This window comes from Mirounga leonina, unplaced genomic scaffold (genome assembly GCF_011800145.1).
Source record: "Mirounga leonina isolate KUSES-001 unplaced genomic scaffold, KU_Mleo_1.0 Mir_101609, whole genome shotgun sequence".
Classification (NCBI taxonomy): Eukaryota; Metazoa; Chordata; class Mammalia; order Carnivora; family Phocidae; genus Mirounga; species Mirounga leonina.
In genome coordinates this window covers 6,638,170-6,657,992 of record NW_023270164.1, presented here as the reverse complement: position 1 = coordinate 6,657,992, position 19,823 = coordinate 6,638,170, and the positions used below count along the sequence as shown (strand labels likewise).

Genomic DNA, 19,823 nt, shown 5'->3' with positions numbered 1-19,823 from the left:
ACAAGTGTCTTTTGAGCAGACATGTACATCTCAAAGGTTTCAAAGAACTCCACTAAACCAGAAATGCTACAGTGCATATTTTCTTCCTCTCCTTGTGCTCGTCGTTAAAGCTGATTTGGACAATAAGGGAATGGAGCCCAGAAAGGATTGCAAGTGTCTCACACAGTCTAGAGAGTGTGACCGAGGACCACGGATCTAGGGAGAGTGGCTATGCCTCCTGGGACCTTTGCCAGAAGCGTAATATTTTTAGAGGCTCAAGGTTATTGTTTTAATCAGTCTCCTAAAATGATCTAAAGAATAAAGGTTTCTTCTCTGGTGGATGTCTATCTTTTACCCTCATTAGTAATATTTGTCCTGGAAAGACTCCAAGGTGATTACAACATGAGAAGTCTTTTTCTTTTTCTTTTTTTTTTTTTAGATTTGTTTCACTTCAAATGAGTCATTCAGTAATTTTTGACACTGAGGTACTTAAAAACTATTAAGTACTTTTCAAACCTAATTTTGAATAAAAAATTAGGCAGCTGGGATCTTCAGCACAAGAAGTGTATAGTAATATTTGTCATTTTACAGTCCTTGATAGGATTTTAATATCAGTTCCCTCTTCTGGGTCTCACTTAAAGTCAACCAAGGTTATAGAGTGTTGGAGACAGGAAAGAAATTCTCATGAATGACACGATCATCGCGTACAATAGGTGAATCCTCCAACTGCAAACGTTTTTTCATACTTCCGTGAAATCATGCAAGTAAGTCAGTATAGCGCCTATGCAGCTAAGAAACCAAACCCCAGAGGAAACGGTTGTCAGATTGTGGTTGCAACTGTTGATGTGAATATCTCTGTCTGTGCCGCTGTGTTCTGTGTTAATGAACCTTGTGTCTTATTTCAGAGAGAGTCCCCCTCCACTTCCAGGCAGTCCCCAGCTAATGGTCATAGCAGCACTAACAATTCTGTTTCGGTAAGAACTCTAGCTCCACACAGCAAAGTGTGGCAATTCTGTTGGGGCCACCCGCCATGAGTGTTCTAGTTACATGTGTTCAGTGCAAATACTGTCTTCTGCCCACATACAAGGCTACTACAGCTACAATGCAGTTTACTCCTGGAAAATCTTTTCAACATTTTCTTCTCGTGAAAAAAAGAAAAAAAAAATCCCTTTGATTAGTTAAATTGGAAGAACTGGAGTTCGAGATCGCTTTGGTCACGCTCAAAATATTTCCGTGTCACCCCACTCAGCATCTCTGACTTGGCTCAGACTTAATGCAAAGGATATATGAAGTGACAATTTGTTGAAATTTCTAAATTTTTTTTTAATTGGAGAAAGATGAAGAAACAGAAGGATTTTGCAGAGTAGGCATCTGGGTATTCTCGGGCTTTGTAGTTGTCTATTCTGAGTGATATCAGCAACCTGTTTTAGTTTCCGCTATCTACGTTACGAATTGGTGTGCCCTCTGTTATTGTGGTCCATGCACATATTTTTGTGAATTATAAGCCTTGCCTGGATATGAAAAGCAAAAGGAACTGGCTTCCAACTGCACTTAAGCCACGCTGTTATCACATCTTTAACACAAAGTACTTGATATTTTGACTTGAACTTGGAATTTTACCGTTTTTTTTTTTTTTTTCAGAACTATTCATTTTGGAATATGAAAAAAATTGTTTTTCATTTACTTAAATGGAAGCACTTAAGGTGCAAGTGTCTGATCTTTCGGGGTAACAAAATCTTAAGTTGCTGATATTGCTGTTGAAACGTACCGGAAGTTTCACTAAATGCAGCAATATCGCTCGTTTGCTATCCACGTGCCCTTTAAAAACACATCAACTGCCTTTAATCAGATAAAGTTGTCAATAATTTAGAGATCATCTCGAACGGAATGTTATCAGTAAGAGAAATTATGGAGGAAAATTTCCTAACGACCTTTGTTTTTAACTTCCAAATAGGCTACCAAAGGAATTCGTTTATAATAGTTTAACAAGTAATACTTTGAAGATGGTGAAAATCCATATAGCCATTGAATTTCTCAAAACTGAAATGATTGCAGTGACTAAGTTAAAAAGGGCAACAGCTCTTTTAAGTTTGGGGTTTTGTTTTTGTTTCTGGTAGGGCCGTTTCACTCACAGTGGCTTTTGTGTTGAAGATGCTGAGTTGTTTCTTAAGAACACATTTTCTCTCTTGCTTAAACTTACCTGCTTTCCTCAGCTTGCTGCTAAATGGCCTGGGTTTGATTTTTTTCAATAACTCAACACTTCTGAGAAATGGAATAATGTATATGATCTCTTTACAACTGAAATCTAGCTCATTTTTTAACCATATTGTAACAGAACACACAAATTACCTTGTACTCTCGAAAAGTAAATGAAAATTTTTCTCCTGGGTTGGCTTTATTCTACAGGACTTGCCATCAACTACCCAACCAAAAGGACGACAGGTGAATAGATATCCTCTATAGAAACTTCTCTAAACTGAGCTGCTAATAGCCAATCCTTTATTAACCCTTTCCATCCCATAATGTCTGCATTTTGGACCATAACATTTAAGCATTGAGAGCTTGTACCATTTCATTTTAACACATTACACATGACTAATTTTCTATAAGGATTTTTTTCCTCACATCTTTGTAGCTGTGATGGTTATTGTAATTTCAACCTGATAAACTTGTGCTGATGGTTTAAGAATTCAGCCTTCGGGGGGGTCTTATGGGCCTGCCTGTGGCGTTGGGGGAAAAAATTGTGAAAGGTTGCAAAACTCCTATAATTCTAAGAATAACTAAAACGTATGTGCTGATGACTATGTTTAAGCAGTAATTTTCTGAAATTTTCAAGGCTTTTTCTTAATTTGTATTTGCATGTGGATCTCTAAAAGCCATTTACAATGAAAACTCAGAACATCCTGGCTTTGCATCCCAATATTCCTGTTGGGTCACCCGGGGAAAGTGACATGCTGCCTGCCACCCGCAAGCAGCTTCCAGTTTGCCAAGCACTTTAAGAGTATGCATTTCAGGTGCAAAGGCAGAGATAGGTTAATTTTACAGGCTGGATTTCTGACAAGAAAACTTGAACAGAATAATCATGCACTAATTCCAAAGCCTTCAGGTTGGTTTTACAGTGACTGAAACATTAATACTCAAATTTAATTTCAAGAGGTAGAATTTTTATGGAGAATTTTCTTGGAATTTGGTGTCCAAAGATAATCCGATTTGGGGTTCAGGTGTGCATAAATTGGCACCTGAGAGAATTCACCCATAGTTTATTCTTCAGACTGCATAAGTGATGCAACATTAGATATCTAGCACCTTATTTTAAAGCATTTGGAAACACAGTGATTCATAAAATGCTGCCATATGATAACCCCTTACGTGCTCATCTGTTTCCTTTTATAATATTCACTAATTACATTGACATATCCTAAAACTCAGAGCCTTGAACTCTGCATATCTTGAAGCTCTGTGCTGCTTTCACGTGGCAAAGCTAGGATTTAGTCATTTTTCTTCTCTAGGAAGAGTAAAATACAGATACAAAGCTGAAATCCTTCTTAAAAACTTAATAACACGATTGATTTTTTTTAAATGCTTCAAAAACTGTACGTTACGTTTAAGTTTATCAGCAGTGTGTAGCCACACGGCTGTCTTGTAGGCATTTTACAGCAAGAGACCGACACAGAGTGCTTGCTGCTTTTGTATCACGTGCTGCTTTCGGGTTAAAGCCTCCCCTGAGTGTTTGTGTATATGGTGTAAACGCTGCTACGTGATCATGACAACGTGTCCATAACGTCAGCTAAATATATGCAGACTTAAAAATGCTAAGCATACCTCTCTATAATTAGAGACCTAGTCTGTTACAGTAAAAGCAGGTGCTAAGTCTTGATCTTTATTAAACAAGTATTGGCAGCGTTCCCTCCAATTAAGAACAGCAGAGGCTTGAGCCTGCACCCATCAGAGGTCGTCCATTGTTCCTAGTGGTAGCAGTTCTGTGCCCTATCTCCATGCATCATTTGGCTTCACCATCTAATGTCCTGTTCGTATTGTAAGTGTTGGTGTGTGGTTATTACGTTAGAGCTGTTTGCTTTCACATCGCCGAGGCAGCCCTTCTTACAGACTCCTGTTTTATAGATCTATGTAAGAGCACAATTTGAATATGATCCAGCCAAGGATGACCTCATCCCCTGCAAAGAAGCTGGCATTCGATTCAGAGTTGGTGACATTATCCAGATTATTAGTAAGGACGATCACAACTGGTGGCAGGGTAAACTGGAAAACTCCAAAAATGGAACCGCAGGTCTCATTCCTTCTCCTGAACTTCAGGAATGGTATGTTTTTGTTGTTCCGTTTTGTTTTACAATAAAAACAAAGCCCCAACCATCCGTTTGTCAACCTTCTACTGTTCTATTGTGTAAAACCTGTTTGCTCCGCTAGCCAAAGTTCAGATTAGTCATCCAAGAACTCTAAATCCTCAGCATCTTGCAAGTTCCTGCTTAGAGTCAGGTCTTGGTTTTACATAAAAGGAGAGGAAGGTCTAGAGGGAGGTTGAGTGGCTAGCCCTCAGGTCGCAGGTCACGGTCACCTCCTGGTCCCTTAGCACAGCCCCCCACTCCCACATGCTGTTTCAGTCCTTTTAGAACTGCGTTTTGTTTTGTTTTAAAGATTTTATTTATTTGAGATAGCTCATGCGCGAGCACGGGTGGGGGCGGGGCGGGGCGGGGGGTGGAGGGAGAGGGAGAAGCAGACTCCCCGCTGAGCAGGGAGCCTGCCCCCCCCCCCCCACCGGGGCTGGATCCCAGGGTCCTGGGGTCATGACCTGAGCTAAAGGCAGACACTTAACCGACTGAGCCACCCAGGTGTCCCTGTTTTGTTTGTTTTAAAACACCCTCTCCTTGCCCCTCCGCATGCTCTCTCGGTGCTCATTCCACCCCCCATCCCCCACCCCCCCACCAGCAGCGGGGGGAAAACCTCAAAGGCTATGATTCAGGGTCATTCAGGGTATTTGAAGGTAAAATGGGTTTCCCTGTTAGGAGAAAAAGGCAGCCAGAAGCTTCGTTCTTTACCTTGCGAACTCTTTAAAAATGCCTATTTTGTTAGAAAGTTCAAGCAGTGGAAACAGGTTAAAGTCAGAGAGCTTTTTGACACCATTTTTAACTGCAAGAAAAGGAGTCCCAGATTACTATATATTATAGTAAAATCTATTTCTGCCATTGTTACTATTTGCTAACTTGAACTGTGTTTTGAAAGATGCTGGTGATTTTGCATTCGTCTGTACTTTAGCAATATATGAGAAATCTAGCAAAGAGATGACTTTATATCTGAGTTTTGTTTCATGCGACCAAAAATAGCAACCAGTAGGCATGGGGGCAGTTTGTACCCAAATATTTGAAGCTAGCTAAGAGACCCCAGAGGCCCTGAGTCCGCAGACATTGAGAATTGTTTTCTCACCCCTTTTTCTCACTAGTTACAGGGATTTCTCAGTTAATTTCCTTTGCGTGATTGCCTCCGTCACTATCCCATGTTTCCAAAAATATTCTTACGTTTAGACTGTCAGGGCGGATAAGAACTTCAGATGGCATCATTTTCCATGGGGACTCGCAGGCCCTGCCAGAGGAAGTGGCGGGCAGCCTTCCATCTGGCCCTGCCTTGCAGCCCCATCTTCAAGGAAGAGTTTAAGCATTAGGATGGACGTGATTTCTGAGTCACTTTCATGATGGATGTTATTATGTCATTAGTGACATTTACGCTTGACAAAATGTGTTCTAACCTGCTGCCATTTTTTTAAAGAATTATGTAGATTCCAGACCTCTTCTCCCTAGTCAGATCATCTGTAGAAATCCTGTTTCACAGACACCTACAACTCCCAAGTCCTCTGGAAGAATCCTGAGAAATGGCAGTGGGAAAAGCAGATTTGCTCCCTGTCTCCTGTAATGGTGGACTAGGTTATCTAAATCGATCCTCCTGCTGAAAAAAAAAAAAAAAAAAAATGAAAAGTGCTGCAGAAAATACGTTTTTGAATATTACCTTAAAAGCATTAAGTAGCCAAAAAGGCATCGGGCAACTGAGTGACAAGTTTTTATGTGAAAGCCATTAATCGAGTGATAGAAAGTAGAGCAGCATATTGGCCCATTCTGCCAAGAGGACACGTCTATTACTGAAAACTGTTATGCCAGAGAACCAAGGTTAAGACCTAAGGCCTGTACAAGCAGGCGGATCTGTTAGGAGACCCGTCCCCCATTGCCGGGACTGCAGAGCCTCTGCCCTCAGGTTAAGAGCAAGCAGAGAAGTGTGCCCTTGATGCCCTTCAACAGCTGGGGACTGGGGAGAAGGCTGCCTTGTTACTGAGCAAAGCCAAAGACACGAATAAAAGGAAAACAAAGTTTCCCTGAAAAAATCATGGCCGCTGGTCCGCCTTGAATAGCTCTGTACCCAGATACACATAGCCTGGGACGGTCAGGGAACTTCCAGCCTTACACTTGATTTGAGGCCTCTCCTTTACTAATAGTAGTTCCCTGTATCTGTTACAAATGAAAAGAAAGTCTCTGAAGGAGAACACTTTATGCTAGGCCTCATCCTAGAGCCCTTCCTAACCCCCCACATAAACTTTTACTAGGGCAGCGACCAACGAGTCAAAAAAACAAAAAACAAAAAACCTACAGGCACAAAAGGAAACAAGGAAGACCTGCCTGACAGACCCAACAGAGACCCTACTGAAATGACAGGCAGCAGAAACAAACCCAATCCCACTTGACGCAGGTTTTTAAACAACTGTGCGTATACTTTAAAATCAATAATCTTGAAAAATATCTTCAGAGAACAGGGAAACTGTTTTGAAGAAGAACCAGAAGGAACTGCCAAGAACAAAACACACAGTAACCAAACCTCAGTGGCTACACATCTATTAGGCTAAAATTTTTCCAAGTTTTCACCATCAGGGAAATGGATGAAGAAAGGATGGCATATCCATACAGTGGGATGCTATGAAGGAATGAACTGGGGGCGCCTGGGTGGCTCAGTTAAGCGTCTGCCTTCGGCTCAGGTTATGATCCCGGGGTCCTGGGATCGAGCCCCGCATCGGGCACCCTGCTCAGCGGGGAGCCTGCTTCTCCCTCTCCCTCTGCTGCTCCCCCTGCTTGTGTGCTCTCTCTCTCTCTCTGTCAAATAAATAAATAAAATATTTTTTTAAAAAGGAATGAACTATTGGGGTGCCTGGGTGGCTCAGTTGGTTAAGCGATTGCCTTCGGCTCAAGTCATGATCCTGGAGTTCCGGGATCGAGTCCCGCATCGGGCTCCCTGCTCAGCGGGGAGTCTGCTTCTCCCTCTGACCCTACCCCTTTCAAGCTCTCTCTCTCTCTCATTCTCTCTCTCAAAAAAATAAATAAAATCTTTAAAAAAAATAAAAAATTAAATTAAATTAAAAAAAAGGAATGAACTATTGACACACACAATATGGGTAAAACTCAAAATCATTATGCTGAGTTTCCAGGCAAAAAAAAAGAGAGAAAGAGAACATACTATATGATTCTATTTATATGAAATTCCAGAAAACCAAAACGAATCTATAGTGACAGAGGGAAGAATGTATACATACAGCAGAACTGATGAAACTGTACACTTCAAATATCTTCAGTTTATTACGAAAAAAACATTCGGTGAAGGTGCAAAAACTGTAGAGGGAGAAAGGGATTCTAGCTGGGATGACGAGGAAGGGGCCCACTGGGCAGCCTGTGCCTTGAGGCCTGAGTCGGACACTGAGGTAGAGGAAGGCATTCCCAGCGGCAAGGAAGAGCAGTGCCGCTGGTGGGCAGCTAAGTTGGTGTGTAGAATGTAGGTGGGCATTCAGTGTCGGTGAGAAAGGTTTGCAATAATACTGTCAGCCAGACCCAGAATCTTGGTTCATGGGTGTTTCTACCAAGTGACATTTGTCACACCCTGTCGATGAGAAATCAATTGTTTGGGGACCCAGATGCCTTCCCTTCTTTATCCTTGTTAAACTTCATCATGCTTGACAAGGCACACCAGTCAAGTCCTTTGATATATTTTGAGTCCCTGAATGTGTCATCCCTCCCCTTGCCTACTAGACCCTCATCCAAGTCAGCAATGAAAATGTTACATATGTGTTTGAAATTTTCCTCCGGGTTGACCTAAGTCCTACAATGGTTTTCCTGCACTTACTGAGCTAAAAGAAACAGCACTCATTTCCTGCGTGGTGGGTGAAGACTGGTTTCATTCCTCTGTCATTGCGTCACATATAGCCACACCACAAATTTTTACTGGGACCTTTTTACTTTATTCCTTAAGCTTAAAAACATTCGTTATAAGATACTCTATAGACTGTAACATAAGCTTCGCAGGGTCAGGATTTTATCTTTTAACCTGTCAAAAATTCCTCGGTCTTGTTTATGCTCCCAAAGCTCGTGTGCCTCACCGAAGCCAGAGCTATGGCTACAGCACAGATTGGCTTGTACTGGAAGAATCCCCACAACAAAGGCTTCATCAGCCTCCTCTGTATGCTGCTTAGGTAATAAGTGGACATTGACGTTGACGCTGTTGCTGAGCATTCACAGCATTTCCCAATAAGTGTCCTTCTCCTAACCAAAAAATAAAGGAATAAAAAAAAAACCTTCAATTAACAAGAGAAAATAAGAGACATGGAGGACAGTCTTTTCGAGAAGAATAAAACAGTTCCCAACTCCTTTCATAATGCCAGCATTACCCTGATACCAAAATTCACAAAACGCAATTCAAGAAAACTACAGATGAGGCTCCCTCATGAACATAGATGTAGAAGTTCTCAACAAAATACACCAATATATAATAAGGATAATACATCTTGACCCAGTAGTGTCTGTACTGGGAATGCACAGCTGGTTCAACATTTGAAAACCAGTCAATCCAATCCACTCTATTAATGGACTAAAGAAAATCCACATGGTCCTATCAGTAGATGCAGGAAAAGCACTTGGTAAAATTTAACATCCACTCATGATTAAAACCCTCACAAACTGTGAATTGAAGGGAACTTCCTTAACCTGATTGAGAGCATCTACCATAAACCTACAGCAGACACTATCAGAAAGGAAAAAAATATCACAGGTGATATGTTTCTGTGTGTAGGAATTCAAAGGAATCTATAGATAAACCATTAGAATTAATAGGAGAGGTCAGCAAGATGGTGGATATAAAATCAATATACAAAAAGCAATTTCTATTTACCAGCAAGAAAGAGAAAATAAATTTTTTAAAGATTTATTCATTTGAGAGAGAGAGCACGTACGTGCACAAGTGGGGGAGAGGCAGGGGGAGAGGGAGAAGCAGACTCCCCACTGAGCAGGGAGCCCAATGCAGGGTTCGATCCCAGGACCCTGAGATCATGACCTGAGCCAAAATCATGAGGGACACTCAACCGACCAAGCGACCCAGGTGCCCTGAGAAAATAAAAATTTTTTACATACCATACATAAGACCACCTGCATCACCTAATACTATAAAGCATTCTTGCAAAAAAAAAAAAAAATAGTTAAATTTGATCAGACCTCTAGATCTAACTACCTATTTGGAGGAAATGCAAAAGACAGGGATTTGCTGAAGACACCACAGGGATGAACTCAGAGAAATCCAGACTTGGAAACTATCAGACAAACAACCAGTTTTTGCAACAAATATATTGCAAGAAGGAAAAGGAGAGAGGGAACCTATAGATTTAAAAGGAATTTAAGAATATTTAAGGAGGGAATGATACAAACTTAGATTTGTTTCAGAATAATCTAGGGTGGATAGGTTGTAAATACAACAAGCCAGGAGTTAAGAAATGCTAGAGCTGGGTTGTAGGTATTTGGGGTTCATTACTCTCTACTCTTGTATATGTTTGAAATTTTTTAAATTACAAAATATTTTTAAATACCATTTGTATAATCTCTCTTTTTAATCAACAAGCTAGGAGCAAATCTAACAAAAATGTTTAAGACACAGGAAAAATTATAACATTGAGACATTAAAGAATACTTAAACAAATGGAGACATACTGTATTCAGGGACTGGAAGACTCAGTGTTGTAAAGATGTCTATTCCTCCCAGATTGATTCATAGATTCCATACAGTCTTACTTGTTTTTGAAATTGGCAAGCTAATTTTAAAGTTTTCTTGGAAATGCACAGAATCAGGAATAGCCAAGATGTTCTTCTAGAAGAATAAGGAGGGAGGCCTTGCTCCACCAGATACCAATACTTACTATAAAGCTGTAGTCATTAAGATAATAAGATACAGGCATAAAGATGTTCAAATAGACCAATTGAAGAGAATCCCAAAACACTCCCATACATAAATAGTCACTAGTGAGGAATGGATAGTTTTCTCCGTAAGTCATGCTGTAAAAATTGAGTGTCCATTAGGGAAAAAGAGAAGAAAGAAATCGGGCCCCTAATTTCACACCATATACAAAAATCAGTCCCAGTGTATTCAAGGCCAAAATATAGGGGCGCCTGGGTGGCTCAGTTGTTAAGCGTCTGCCTTCGGCTCAGGTCATGATCCCAGGGTCCTGGGATCGAGCCCCACATCAGGCTCCCTGCTCCACGGGAAGCCTGCTTCTCCCTCTCCCACTCCCCCTGCTTGTGTTCCCTCTCTGGCTGTCTTTCTCTCTGTCAAATAAAACCTTAAAAAAAAAAAAAAAAGGCCAAAATATGAAAGCCAAAACTATAAACTTGAATAAGATCTTCAGGAACAAGGAAGGATTTCTTAACATATCAAAAATACTTTCCATAAAAGAAAAGATGGCTAAATTTGACTTAAACTAAGTTATGTTCATCAAAAGATGCCATAGGAAGAGTAAACAGGCAAGGCACAAAATGGAAGAAGGTATTTGCAACATGTATAACTCACAGAGGTGTAATATCCAGACCACATAGAGAATTCCTACAAATCAATGAGAAAAAGACAACTGGAAAAGGAAAATGGCCAAAAGACTTAAACACTGTACAGAAGAAGAAATCCAATCCAATAAACCTGTGAAAAGGTGTGCAATCTCATTAATAATCCTTGAAATGCAAACTCAAAGCACAGCCTGATTCCAATAACTTGCCCACTGTGGTGGCTAAAATTAAAGATGGATACTACCAAGTGTTGACAAGGAAGTGGAACAGCAGGAGCTCTCACACTTCGCTGGTGGAGTGTAAATCCGTACAACCTCATTGGAAAATCACTTGTCATTCTGATGGTGATTTTGGATTCTCCTTATATGTGGCTCACTCGGGGACCCCTGGTTGGCCCACAAGCAAACTCATTAAGCAAAACCACCTGTGGCGATATCCTAAAAGGCAAATATTTGCTTAGATTAAACCTAAGGGGACAACTTCTTAATAACATTTATACTGAATACTATAATCACATAGAAAATTAAAATTCTCTGATTGTAATTCCAACTGTGGATTTAATTAGTGTTTTTTTCTTAGACTAGAATTGCCATGTAGTAATAGTACCATTTATTAAGCATCTACCGTGCCTACCACTGTGCTGAGGACATTCTTTCCATTTTTTTGTTCTGATCCTTTACGACAGCCGTCCAGGAGGCTAAGAAACTTGCCAATAGAATGTCCTGGCCAATCGTGTGGGCTCTGGTGCCAGCCCTCACTCACCCATGTAAGCTGTGTGGTTTGGGTCAAATTATTGAACCTCTCAGTTCTTTGATCCCCTCATCTGTAAAGCGGTCACATGATTTCATGTGTTGTTAGAAAGGTCAAATGAGTTAATGCATGTACATTTCCTAGGAAAGCACCTAACACTAAATTGGCACAAGGTCATGAGTGATAGAGCCAGGAGTCAAACCAGACCTGTCTGAACTCAAAATCCCACGCTCTGTCCACCGCATGCCACAGCCATGAGTTTAGGTTGCTCGGCTGCGTTATCAGTTAGCAGGTGCCCCGGGAATGTGATGTCATTTTATTATAAGCCTGTGTTTTTAAAACATCTCCAGTAAATTGTCATGAAAACCAAAGAGCAAGCTTTATCTTGAAAAGTCTGTGAGGAGTATGTTCATACAGGCTTGTATCAAGTCTTCGAATGAATGATTTTTGTCAAAATACAACTTTACAGGAGATTCTCTCTCTCTCTCTCTCTCTCTCTCTCTCCCCCTCTGCTAGGCGAGTTGCTTGCATCGCCATGGAGAAAACCAAACAGGAGCAGCAGGCCAGCTGTACTTGGTTCGGCAAGAAAAAGAAGCAGTACAAAGATAAATACTTGGCAAAGCACAATGCAGGTAGGGAAACATACGAGTGTGGCTGAGGCCGAGTGAGCACGGCAAAGACAGAGGTAGATCTCACATCTCAGTTCGGTCTTCCGAGTCCTCCTCCCAAAAATCCCACCCAATGAGGTCTTCATCAGCCTGCCAAACTTTTAAGAAAGCCCTACCTGCAATTATGATGTTGGTTATTTGCCAGCCATTTTATAGAGTTCTACTTCATAGGACGAAAATGCTATTTGGAAATAGTCTTCTCTGGAACTAAAAGGACCAGTACATTCAGTCCTCCCCTGAGAAATGAGAGCTTGAGGGTTTGCGGAGTCACCGGGATCCTTGCCTCCTTGCTGAGATTGATCTTGAGCAAATCTCATCCCTCCTCACTCCTCTCTGGCCCTTGGACATGGCCCTGTGGCACGTTGCTAAGGGCAGAGGGGCGCTCTTCACAGAGCCGTGGCGCAAAGGGTCTAGCGATGGGGTCGAAAGAGCACAGATGCCATTGGATACTAACGGCGTTTGGTCCGTTCCTGGGACTAGTGGTCTCCTCCTCCCCTCACCCCACCCCCCCGTTATTTCCTGGCTCCTAAAAGACCAAGAGCATGATCTCGGCCTTCCCTTCACACTGTTTGTCTATATGAAAACTTGAGTTCAACCTAAGTCAAAATACTCACTTGTTTGCTAAAAACTGAAATGAATGCCAAGCATGATCCGTCCTTGCCATAGAATTCCCAGAAGACTCACGGGATGTAAGTTAAGCTAAAGGAAATGCATGCTGATACACAGAGTGGGATTTACTTATTTTCAGTAACTTCTCAGTAGGACTCCTTTTTATAAGGGACTTGTTCTGAGGAATTCAAGCCCCAATATTGGCATTAGATTAGTTCCCAAGGTTTCAGAAATAACTCCAAAAATAAAACCTGTGGCCAAAAAAAAAAAAAAAAAAATCAAATGAATGCAGTCATGCATACCCAATTTGGCAATATAATATTTCTGACAAATATGAAATGCACTTCTGTCTAGAATGTTATATCATGTAGTTAGCATCCACCAGGGAAAATTATTTACAAACTCTGAATTGCTCATTTCTTAATCAGCAAGTAAAAGTATGCATTTTGAAATACTGCATCACGTGGGATGAACTTGAGTGGCCACTGGTTCATTTCAAATGATTCAGTTAAATGAGGAGTCATTCCCTTCATGTTGGCCACACTGTACCCCATTTTTAATTCCAATAAAATATATCCTTTCTGATTCTTCACCACTACAGAGCACTAGTCTGATAATGGCTTTTTTTTTTTTGTCTTATAAAGGGAAGAAATATTTAAGGCAGATTAAACATAATTTAGTGACTGTTAATTGTAAATGCTCAAGTAGTACTTTTTGAAGACGTTCACTGTAATGTCAGCAGAATGTCGTTTAACACAAAACGTCAGTGGTTACTGCCAAGTCATCTTCATTTCCATCAGCTTCTAACAGGCTCACAAGATGTGTTGACATTTTATATATGTATGTACATACATATATAAAACCTAATCATTTTTATAATTTTAAATGATGTATAGATATAGCTGGCATTATAATTTGAACCTAGAAAGAAAAGCCAATTGATGGCTGATTAAGGTTGTTAATCTATCACTAGCTTTATATTCTCCTAATGGAGGACATGTAGACATAAGTATTCAACATGCCAATATTCTTTAATTCAGCTGTGAGGGAAAAGAAGAAGCCAGTTGATTAGAAAACTAGAATCTCTCCATTCTGACAAAGAAACCGTTGACTTGTTCACTCAAGACTTGTCAGAGAATCAGCATGCAATCTGGCGGCCAATGTTTTCCACAGATCACTTTTTCCATTCTTCCACCACGGCCATGACCTATCTTCCACTGTCCCCGCCCTGCCCGACTCCCTCGTAGGTGGTGCTCAGTGGTCCTGAAAACACACCTGTAAGCCTAACAGGCAACCTGAGTGAGACAGGGTCCGGAATTAGCACCCCTGAGTGGCCCCCGCAGCCTGGGCAAATCACTCAGCTCCTGCGGGCCCCGAAATGAGGAGATTGGGTTAGTCAGTGAAAGACATCCTTTCTAATTCTAAAACTCAGGGCATCTCCGCTTCTTTCCTCATCGGGCCTAACAAATGGGTAGCATTTAATGAAGCCAGGCACTCATTTACTGCCCCTCATCCCAGGCTTGAGCTCTGGCAAACGCTGCTATCAAGTTCGAAGGGTCTCGCCCTTGATAACAGAAGGCAGGAGCCTCCTAGGGATGGAATAAATTGCTTTTTTCTCTATCATCTTCGGACATTACAGCTCCTATGCAAAACCATGGACCCATCCAAGTTCTTGTAAATTTTTAACTTAGGGAGGAAGGGGAGAGGGAGCCCCACCTGCACCACTGTTTTGTTATCTTCAGCATTTTCCAAAGCAGTGGTCTTTGGGGCCCCCGAGCTGTTCCCATCATGCTTACGGTCCCCTCTGTGTGTCAGTATTTGTCACTGCATGTGGGACCCTCCTTTCACGCTGGTTGATGCGAAGTCTCAATGTCTTATAAGGTCCTTGGAGAGTCACTCACGGTTCCTTGTAGCACTTGAGTTTAGGTGTATTTGTGATGGTCTAGTCAGAATGTCCCTGCTGGGATCCCCTGCCCACCACCTGCCCCCACCCCCAAATCAAACCTCATGAGCTCTCCTATTGGTGTTTCTGCTCGGGAAAAGAGGTCCAGCTTTTTTCCTGAACTTTCTGAAGCATGCTGCCTGGCAGGGCCTTTCTGTCACCATCTCTTCAGGCTCCTTCCCCTTCACCCACCAACCCTTCCATTTTGTTCACGACAAAGTCCACAAGAACCATTTACTTAGTGGTCACCTTTGCTTGACAAGAGATGAAGTTGTCAGGAAAGGGAAGTCAGGTATTTTATCAGCTGTTCTGCCTTGAGCCATGATGAAAGGCCATCCGAACATGTGACGAGGCCTATATAAGGAAGGACCTGGTGTGAAAGAGAAACACATACTACTGAACTCCGTCAGTATGGCGGGTGCTTTGAGAACTTTGAAACATCATATTCTTTAATGCCAAGAACTAGCCAAATGGGCTCATGGGCCACAAACCAAACAGTATTTCTGAAGGATTTTTCTGGCTTCTTCAGAAGTTGATTGTCAAATACAGTGGGTGGGGGGCGGGAATCTTCTAGTTCTCGTCCAATCCAAATAAGGGCCGTGTGTCTTATTTCCTGCTTCAAATCTTTGAGAATTCAGCAGATATTGATGGCAAGATCCAAACCTTCTCATCAAATTCTGAAGTTGTTTACGTTTGTAATAAAAATGAAAGATGGGAACTTGGTCAATGTCTAGAACTGATGGGAACGATGATACTAGAATTGTTCCCATTTCTGTCACCGGGACATCCCACGTGTCTAGCTGTAGCAGAATTCTATTCAAGCTATGTCACCTCCATCTCACATTATAAAATGACAGTCTGTTAGCTGGATATGACTGATAAATTAGTTTTGTTTTCCCCATACACGGTATTTGAAAGAATTGTAACTAGGTATTACATTTGAAAATCAGATACTTAACATAAAAATCTGGGTTTCTGCCTTGCCTTGAAAGAAAAGAGAAATGTGGTGACACTAGGCCCCCTTTCTCCCATAGCGCCGCCGGGTTTTCGATGTCCCTTTTGGCTGGACACTCATTCCCTAGGACCCAGTGCTCCATTTGTGCCCCCGGTCCGCGCACGCAGACGCATTCACTGCCCACCCAGCAGCTGCAGGCAGCTGAGTGCATGCCCAGCCCGAGTTACCAGTGTGCGAGGCCTTTTCTAATGGGAGGTTCTTACAGTATTTGAATATACTTACAGTTTTTCCAAATGAGACAAGGAATCGATGCTAAAGGCTTATTTATGGAAAAGATTCAACTGGAAAATACTTACCTAAACACATAAAAGTGTCATGAATATTGAGTAGCTTACCAGGAAATCAGGATAATATGAGCAAACTATGCCAGACAGTATTTCTGAAGCCTTGGGAATAGATTTGATTGTGGTGTGTGTAGTGTTCACAGCGAATACATTTTCTGCAACGCGTAAAAGATGTTTAGCCACATAAATTTGATGCAAAAAGCATTGTCAGGATGCTAGAACTATGCCCTTGAGGCATTGAGATTCCTCAGCCCTAGGACTTCCAAAATCAGTTTCAAGATCAAGTTACTAACGTAAACTTGAGGGGGAAAAACAGTCTTCATTAATTCATTTTTTTAACTGTTAGAGCCTTGAGCAGTGGTATTTCAATATCCCAAGATAGTCCATTTACATACGTACATATGAACCCAGAGGGTTTCTACAATACCATTCATAGGCGTGCTTAAATGATGCTTAATACCACAAACTAGTAGTTGAATAGGTTTTAAAAAACTATTACTTTTTTTCTCTTCAATACAGAGAACTCTTAAGACAACAAAGAGTGGTCCATCAATCCCACTGCCCTGTTGGCTTTTTTTTTTTTTTAATAAAAGTAGTAGGCACCTGTGATTCGAAATTGCAAACAGTACAGGAAGGTACAAACTGAAAAGCAAAAGGCTTCCACACCTACACTTCCTGAGGAAGGTGTCTCGTAACTATTCCCAGACCAGATGTCCATGCATATTGCTAGCAAATCAAAACCCACTGGCTTTTATATAAGGATATTGTTGGATTTTTATTAAAATGAGTTTGTTTCTTAATGTGATTTATTTGCCTCGTGTTTAGAATATTGCATGGTAAAGTTTCTTTTGTGCATATTATACTTTTATTTTACTAATATATTAAAAGCCATATTTCAATGACCCCTGTACATTTTTCATGCTGTCTTACTCCCAATGGCCTCTGTGCATGTAAGTAACCTGTTGAGTGACTATGCCTCTTTGTTTTTGATGGTTTCCTTTCATTCAGTCCTTTTTAAAAAAAAAAAAAAAAAATCCACAAACAACATAAAACTTTTAAAAGTTCAGCCTTTAAGTGTTCTCCTTATATTCCTTGTATGTCTTATTTTTAAATACTCTTTTATTGTTTCTCGATCCTATGACCATGTGCTGATTTCACTTAGACCAGAGTAACCTCTTCATGCTACTCGCTATGGTTAAGATATCGATGTGTAACATACCTGTTCATTTGTCCGTGCTGTCGATTGTTGATCTCTAACTCATTCTTATGTGTGTCTAAAAAAAAATGACCAGTCGTAAGTGGGTAGGATGCCCTTCCGAAAGCTTGTGCCATCATCATCTTGCTCTTTTGTGAGATGCTTGATTATTTTTTTATATTAGAATATATCAGCTTGTTGACGCACCGCTTTCATAAGCATCCTTTTTCTCGATGGAAACCTCACTCAGAGGGCAGTGGGTATAAAAAGCGATGCCGTAAGCACTCCTGCTTTTCTTTTTGCAACTCTGACACTCCATAATCACTGCAGCATGACCAGCCAGCTCGAGCACGCACAGAACTTCATGTTCGTTTTGATTTGGGGAGTCTGCCATTCTAAACACAGAACGCATTTCTTGGTTTTTAGCTGTTGCTAGAGAATTAAAGACTTCGAGTCAACCTTTCTGGAATCAAGCTATCAAAAGGAAACAAAGGCACAGATACCCATTAACATGCACTAACCCTTATTTTAACACATTGTATTTCTTTTCTTTTCTTTTTTTTTAATAGCCTGGGAATGATACTTTTGTTCATTTGTTTGTCTCTGATCTGTTGCACTCAAGAATATCCTATTTTGCATTTTAAGGTTCTTTGCTACTGGGAAGATCACAAATGTTAAGGACTGAGCTGAGAGCCAAAAAAGCATTTGGCCATACTGTTTCAGGGAGGAGAAGCTTCTCTTAGTGATTGACTGAAGCATCCCAGATCCCTTTACGGCACCATGGAATCAATAGTATTGAATTTATTTCAACCCCACTGAAATCTAGAGCTTTATTGAGTCTTCTTAAAAAAAAAGATATTTCAGTGTGTGCCTGGCAACATTTGGGTATTACCACACAGAAAACTATTACAGGAAACATTGACTCTTGATTTTAACCGCCTTGTGAGAATTTTCAAATGGACTACCTTGAACTTCAACAGGAATGGTCATCCTCTCGGGAAGGTTTTTGTAACAGTTTTGTTAAGAGGCAGGTTTCCAAAAACCATTTTTGAAAGCATTTCTTCTCAGTCTGTAATGATCAGAGAACTCCCCTTTTGCAAAGGTTTCCGAGCTCAGACTCTGCTTCATGCTTCTTTCCATTCTGTCCATCCTGACTTATGGCACACGGGCTGACAAAGTTCGGGGCCCAGGGAAGCATGTCCTCCTACTTAAGATACCCAAGACTTTCCATCGAATGGATAGCTGGGTTACAGTAAAACTTGTGGGATGCTCGTTTCGAAAGCTTGTGAAATCAGTTACAGAACTTGACTTTGAAAGAAATCTAGCATGCTACCCTGAGCAACTCTATTGAAAGAAAGAACCATGAAGTCTAAGACCAGCTGTCCATGCATCTCTCATCCATCCCTGGAGATAATCTAGTGGCCTTTTTCTTGGTTAACTTTAGTTGCATTCATGCTATATTCATGTTGGTCACTGTCTGCAGATTTTTTCTTTTTAGTATCGCTGATTTCTTAGAATTGCAAAAATATGAACAGCATGTGGTTTTGAATGACTTTGTATGACTTGTTGGATACCGCATGACAAGATATGCAGTATCTCTTAGAATTTGGACTTTTATGCATGTGCTCAACATAATCTTTGGATGCCCCTGGTTCTAAAGTGCATTTTCATGGGCTTAAAACTGAAATTTTCTCCCAAAAGGTTATAGGATTAAAATTACATGTAAGCTACGGATATAAGTTGGACTCATATTTTTTGAAGACATGGTTTACTATAACTTTAGTTCTGCCAGTAAAATTATAAGTGACGTACATGAAATACTCCTTCTGTAAATTTACCTTTCTTCTAACTCTTTGCATTTTAGTGTTTGATCAATTAGATCTTGTTACATATGAAGAAGTAGTAAAACTGCCAGCATTCAAAAGGAAAACACTAGTCTTGTTAGGTAAGTTTGATTGTACAAGTGGCTTTCTTAGTCTCATCTTCAAAACATTCTGTGAGTGTTATTAACAATTGTCAATTTCACCTTTTTAAAAAACGACATAGGTGCGCACGGTGTTGGGAGAAGACACATAAAAAACACCCTCATCACAAAGCACCCAGACCGGTTTGCATACCCTATTCCACGTAAGCAATGTCTCACTCTCTTTTAAGTTTATTTTTCCTGGTAGTTTTTTAATATTGTAATTGACATACTGTTTTCCGTTACTTAAGTAATAGCTGCTCATTATGGGAAATTTGGAAGATCCAAAGCCAAACAAAGCAGAAACTGAGTTAACAATAATCCCAACCCCATTCCCCCAGGAATGGTGCTATAAAACATTCTGTTGTAGACTCTCCCAGGCTTCTCTCATTGCAAATGTAGGTCATGTGTGATTTGTTTGTTGTTGTTTTTAATAAAATTGGGCTCATCCATCCTGTTTGTAACCTGATTTTCCCAGCAGAGTGGCATAAACATGACTCAGATGATTTATTCTTCAGAAGAACTGGTCTGAATGATAGGATAGTTTTCTTTGATAGAA

The 19,823-nt window shown here is 40.7% G+C and overlaps 1 protein-coding gene across 3 annotated transcripts in view; it reads left to right on the top strand.

The window, feature by feature from the left end:
- The window catches only part of CASK (calcium/calmodulin dependent serine protein kinase), a 346,878-nt gene that overhangs the window by 309,425 nt on the left and 17,630 nt on the right, over positions 1–19,823 (top strand). The window contains exons 18-23 of one of the 3 annotated variants that reach the window (XM_035003263.1): positions 885–953; positions 2,386–2,421; positions 4,102–4,298; positions 12,105–12,220; positions 19,166–19,246; positions 19,348–19,428. In XM_035003263.1, coding sequence (XP_034859154.1) covers positions 885–953; positions 2,386–2,421; positions 4,102–4,298; positions 12,105–12,220; positions 19,166–19,246; positions 19,348–19,428 — 580 coding nt within the window. The remainder of the gene's footprint in view (positions 1–884; positions 954–2,385; positions 2,422–4,101; positions 4,299–12,104; positions 12,221–19,165; positions 19,247–19,347; positions 19,429–19,823) is intronic. The other 2 variants (XM_035003264.1, XM_035003270.1) reach the window with 2 other exon arrangements.